Genomic DNA, 6,270 nt, shown 5'->3' with positions numbered 1-6,270 from the left:
TTGCACCAAAATTTCTCTTAAATTCATGTCAAATTCTTAGCCGATAAATAAGAAGCTGATTTGCAATTTTCCGATTTCAGCGCGTATACCCAAGATTTTCTGTTACTCATCGGAGTCATCGGTCATCAGCAGCTCAGCACCGCAGCAACAGCAGGAACCTAGCCCAGCTGGTGACAGGTGGGGCCTACCTAATTTAGCGTCAAAATCAAAATCACTTCCAGTCTTCCACCTGAGAGTCGGACTCGGACTCTCGGAGCCAGCCAGGCATGAGGAAATTGTGCGCCGTCCGTACGCCTCCGCCGCCTTCCACCGCCGCCACCGCATCTATGCAATAAAAATCCAAATCCTCGGATCCAATCTCAAATCATCCGCGAAGCAATTCTCTCGGCAACCTAGATCGCCCGCATCGCGTTCAATTCGTCCCAGCAACCACCGCAAAGGAGAGCCTTGCTCCCAGCAACCACAGCAGATCCGGCGAACAAGATGCTCTGCCTCCCCTCCTCCTCCGCGTTCCGGCCGGCCGATCCGGCGGCGCGTGGCGCCATGGCTTCGCAGCAGCAGCGCCAGAGCTTTCCTCACGCCTCCACTGCAGCTCGAGGCATGCTCAGCTTCTCCTCCGCCGTACCGTCCGGGCCGGCAGATCCTGCGGCGCAGCAGCAGGACTTCCGCATGCGGGAGTTCGACTACTTCGTCGTCGTCGACTTCGAGGCTACCTGTGAGAAGGATTCGCGCATCTACCCGCAGGAAATCATCGAATTTCCTGCGGTCCTCGTCGACGCCGCCACCGGCGGCCTGCTCTCCTCGTTCCGCACCTATGTGAAGCCGCGGCACCACCCGGTCCTCACCGCTTTCTGCTCCGAGCTGACGGGGATTCAGCAAGAGCAGGTCGACGGCGGCGTGGATCTTGCAACGGCGCTGGCCTTGCACGACAAGTGGCTGGCGGCGGCGGGCGTCGCCAAGAACCGTCTCGCCATCGTCACCTGGGGTGATTGGGACTGCCGGACGATGCTGAAGTTCGAATGCAATTTCAAGAACATCTCCAAGCCATCGTATTTCAACCAGTGGGTTAACCTCCGGATCCCCTTCGAGACCGCGTTTGGCGCTGGGCGGCGCAACCTGCAAGAAGCTGTCCGGGAGGCGGGTCTGCAGTGGGATGGCCGCCTCCACTGCGGGCTCGACGACGCCCGCAACACAGCGCGTCTCCTTGTCGAGCTGATGCGGCGGGGAGTCCGTATCTCCATAACCGGCTCTCTGGTGCCACCGCCTCTGCCAGAGCCAGAGCCAGAGCCGGAGCCGGAGCCGGAACTCCAACATCAGGTACAGCTTTCACCGGCGAATCGCAACTTAAGCTGGTGTGATGATGGTGCTGCTACTACTGACTGCTTCTACTGCTACTGTGGTGTTCCTATCAGAGGCGGTGTGGTGACCACACCAGGACCAATGCACGGACGATTCTTCTTCGCTTGTGGGAACTGGACGCCGACATGTCGTTTCTTCCTCTGGGCGGCCTGATTGCCGGCCATCTGGACTCCATCGCATCATCGGCGTTAAGGTTAGCTAGTTACTACTCACTTATACACACACATGGAGTGCATGCTTAGTTAGTGCTCAGGTAGGTACCGCACTTGCTCAGGAGTTTATGCTCTGTGAATCTGTGTGAACCAGTTAGAATTTTTTACGGTCGGTAGCAGTGTCCCTGGGGTCTTGGAGGGCAAATCCTGTTGAGGATAGGTGCTTGCAATGAAGCTTGGGCTAGTGTGCAACTCCTGGATGAAACGAACAGTTTGCATACATAATTTCTAAAAAGTTTGATTTTCCTCTTTACTGATCATTGAAAAATTGATCTCCCAATTCTACCAATTTCCTGTGAGTGAGATGATTTGAAAGTCAGGATGAAGCGTAAAATGCAGCCATTGTTAATAAGTTAATAAATTGACATGGTGATGAAACTTGACCCTTTCTGTTTCATTTTACTGAATAACCATATAATGAAACTTGACCCTTTCTGTTTCATTTTACTCTCTAAAATAGCTTCTTGTCAGATAGGAGTATGTGACTTGTACAGTTGCCACCACACTTTTCTTCAGTACCAGATTTAAGCTATCTTACTAATCCTTTATGATAATCTCCTAAATCTTCTGAACTAGTTTGTAACTCATTGATGAAACTAACAGTTTTTCTTACATAATAAATCATTAGAGCTAACTTCTAAAAGTTTGATTTTTCTCTTTATCGATCATTGAAAAATTGATCTCCCGTTTCCATCACTTGCCTGAAATTTAGATGATTTGAAAGTCAGATAGGATGGAGCGTAAAATGCACCCATTGTCAATAAGTTAATAAATTCACATGGTATGGAAAATGCAACAATTGCTAAAAGAGTTGTTCTTATACCACTTGGATAAGAAGAACTAAAAGAGAACCGAATTCTGAGCCCTTGATTGTTGTGAGTTAACCTTAGGATCATTTTTTTTTGTTTGTCTGTTTGTGGGTGGGGTGGGGGGTAGACCGGTGGAGTCTGCTGAATACCTACCATGTAAAATACTTCTGGTTCACCTAGATTGACTGAGCACCTGCATGTGGTTTCACGGTATCCTGAGTTTTTTTTGAAAACTCCTGTGTGTGTGGTGAGGTGTCTAGGATATGACTACATCATCTTCAATGTAATCTAGTTCGTATCTGGTCTTCAATGTAATCTAGTTTTTATCTTGGCTTCAATGTAATTGAGTTCTTACCAAATGTAATCGAGTTGTTAATATAATCAAGTTCTTCCCTTTTCTTCAATGTAATGGAGTTCTTCTGCGTAATAAACTTTATATGGAAGTGAATGGAGATTGTTTTTCCCGAGTGTCTGCAAATATTGTTCTGTCCAAGCCATTTTACCTGGTGGCAGTTTAAATAGCTTTGGTAACTTGCAAATTGCATGGCAAACCTATTCTTTGTTTTCTGCTTTGATGTGCTCACATCCGATTCCAAGCTTCGCACACCGGGAACAGGTCTTTCGATTGGCAAAGGATTAACCATTAGCATTTATGTGTCTGTAAAAATTCAGTTCAATTCATCTGGTTATGCAAATTCTGAATCATGAGGTTGAAACTTTATGGAGGCATACGTCAGAAACAGCTCTTGCCGCATCGTGAACAGTTAAGATAGCCAGACCTGGAAGGTTTTTGTTGGTGCTGAACAAAACAGCAGCTGAGAGCGAGAACATGTTTGGTTCCTGCAGCAAGGCTGACGTCACCTTGCCAAAACGAGATTTATGGAGCAAGCAGGACATTCGGATTGGGAACAGATCCTCTGGTATGTCAGAGGGATGCTGAAGCCGCAGGTCCCTCATTGCCCATCCAAATTGCAGGCAGTGACGCCGCAGAAAACAGGGTGGAGCTGTAGGCCCAGGAGCATGGAGGGAAAACGGCGTGAGGCCAATGGAAAAGGGCGCAGAGGAGTTGATTGCCGGAAGGGATGACCTTCTCTGCTCTTCTATCTTGTATGTAAGTCTTCTGCTCTACCTTCTCCTGCTGTCTTCAGCATGAATGGCTCACTGGTATTGATATAACTTCCATCATCAGATTTCTTTGAACTTGATCGAGCTTCCCCTTTCCTCATGAAAGAAGCAGCCAGTTGAAATTGTATTATGTAGTATTGGGATGGAAGACGAGGCAAAACTGAGCACCATGATTCCAATACGTAAGTAATACAACCCGACTCTGTTATTTATTATGTGACATCAAATGGATATTAGTTGTTTCAATCCCATGTACTGCTATTCCTTGCTTGTGCTCTGCAATTGCACAAGTCTCCTGCTCATGTTATTTTTCTGTTGCAGAGCTACGCTACGGCTCCTATCAGCTGTCCAAGCAATGGTGAGTATGTAAGCCCTTTAGTACTACTACACCATCCACTTTGTATTGCAAGTTCGACATGTCTGTAATTACAACTATGTGGTATTCAGAATGGCACATTGCAGCAGTGCGAAGTGGCCTCTTGTAGGCCAGTCTTGCATAGGTGCTAGTATTAGTTTGCAATTAGTTCAGTTTTTTTGGATCTTATGTAAGGTAGTCATTTGCAGTAGTTATTTGATATAGGCGCTGAGATCTTGAGTTTCATAGAAATATTTATTTGAGAAAGGTTTCATCATCAGTCCCAAATGATGTAAACATTAAATTCAGAGCCGCTTTGAGGTTTACCCTGATTGGTATATTCATTGTGTTGCAACTGGATTTGGATTGCTCACTACTGCATATAGAATAACATGGTTATTAGAGGGTTACATGGTTGTTGCTGAAACTGTGGCAGCAAAAGAATACCTTTTTTCTATTTGTCAACAAGTCAAATATGGACAACACATACTGATTAAATTGGAATAATAAAGGTTGAAAAAAATTGCTTCCTCCTCTCTGTTGATTTAACACACTGTACTGTTATTTTTCAGTCCTTATGTTAACAAAAACTCGACCACAAGACGAGACTCCCCCCGAGCTTTGTTCTAAGAAGGTGCCGTGCTTCGAATCCAGGTCGGGACAGGAGTTTCGTCGACTCCCGGAGTTCAACACTCTAACTGGTCCACCGCGAGAAGCTTGGCAGTATGCCAGTATGTCCTTATGTCAACACAAGTAGGATTAGCTAGCTGGCTGCAATTGACTAATTTGCCCAGCTGATTTATCAAATTAATTGAAAAACGATAATTTCCTCGTGCATGTTAGGTTTAAAATATCATTTTCCTGCTGCAACAATGAGTGACAGTCTCAGAAAGCTCGATGTAAGATTACCTGCACAAAAATACAGACATCAATTTTTTTTTTCGTTGATGGTCTAATACTGCATGTTTGCTTTGATTACCACGTCGACTGGTTGTGGCAAGTTGCCTGTTCGTTGCTGCATTGCTGCAGGATGGCCGCTCGGTGGTGTGGCCTCTTCATGTCCAGGTCTGCGCGTGTCAATGGAAAAAAAGGTAAGAAATCCCAACCGGTGCCTGCTTCCTTCTAAATTATCCCAATTATTTTTGTTCCTTTCAAGCATTGAAGTGTTCAAGTGAAATTGCAAGTTAGAGGAAAATTTAAGCTTAGTGGGACTTAGTTGTGATATTTCTTTAGCATGTGTGATAATATGTGATTGAAATTTGAATCAGCTATGATTGACAAGTAATTGATGGAAGAATTTATAAGAGGACGTTGCAGATAGTGACAACAATGATTTCATGTCTAGAGGAAATGAAGAATGGCATTCTATATTTTTCCTTTGGGGAAATTTAGTACTGTGGTATTGTATTTCATATACTACCTCATTCTTAAATATATGACACCATTGACTTTGTTTCATTCGTTTGACTATTCATCTTTTCTCCAAATATTTTTACAAATAGATAAATCTACGTGTTAAATCTAAAGTACTTTAGACAATAGACATAATGGTACTCATTTTACTTTATTTAACTAATTCATTAAATAGATGTTGGTCAAAGTTGGAATAAAAAGTCAACAACATCATATATTTAAGAACGAGTGAGTATAAAATAAATAAATAAATAAATAAAGTGTTACAGTAGCGTAGTGGAGCACAAAACCACAAAAAGGCCAAGTGAAGGAGAGAAGAGAGAGGTCAGTGAAACAACTTTACAGAAGGATATTCGGCCAGATGGATACATTTATGACTAAAAGGACTAAATCTGTGCAGGTGAATCTTTACAGTATCCAGAAAGCAAATTTTCCAAGATCTGAATGAAGACTAAGGTCTTTTGAAGATTTGTTCATTTCTCTGTTTCCAAATTTCATGCTGAGATAGTGAAGATTTTCATGAAAAATTGGTGTTGACATTCATCTTAGCTTTCTTAATTGTAGCAAAGAATCTGGTAGTGATCCCATGATATACCAACGAAGTTCCAACATCTACTGCTGAAAGGACATTCAAAGAACAGGTGATATGTGGTTTCCTCTAGATTTAGGTTGCATCGCATGCAGTGACAATTTTCCCCATCAATCTTGTAGTTTCTTCTTCTTAGTAGTTTCTGGAACTCAGTCTATCTTTGAAGATTAGCCACATGAAGATTTTTAGCTTTTTGGTCATTTTAGCTTTCAAGATCCAATCGAAAGGAGTTCGAGGTGTAATAGATCTGAATGATAGCAGATAATACTTTCTTGAAGAGTAATTTCTATTCCCCAAACTGTATTGCCAACTGTCTGTTTCATTGCTTTGCTGCTGTATTTGTTCAACTTTGCTTTGCAAAATTTGCAGTTCCTCCGATGCCTGCTGGGATAGTGTTATATGAAAGTG

At 43.6% G+C, this 6,270-nt stretch overlaps 1 protein-coding gene across 1 annotated transcript; it reads left to right on the top strand.

Annotated features, from left to right (window-relative positions):
• Positions 1-221: 221 nt before the first annotated feature.
• LOC101785437 (ERI1 exoribonuclease 2) lies at positions 222-2,844 on the top strand. Its single transcript, XM_004956130.2, has 2 exons — positions 222-1,317; positions 1,413-2,844. The coding sequence occupies exons 1-2, from the start codon at positions 484-486 to the stop codon at positions 1,599-1,601; spliced, it is 1,023 nt and encodes a 340-aa protein (XP_004956187.1). The 5' UTR covers positions 222-483; the 3' UTR covers positions 1,602-2,844.
• Positions 2,845-6,270: the final 3,426 nt, after the last annotated feature.

Source organism: Setaria italica, chromosome II (assembly GCF_000263155.2).
Source record: "Setaria italica strain Yugu1 chromosome II, Setaria_italica_v2.0, whole genome shotgun sequence".
In the NCBI taxonomy this organism is placed as follows: Eukaryota; Viridiplantae; Streptophyta; class Magnoliopsida; order Poales; family Poaceae; genus Setaria; species Setaria italica.
This window is presented reverse-complemented; position numbering and strand designations above follow the sequence as displayed.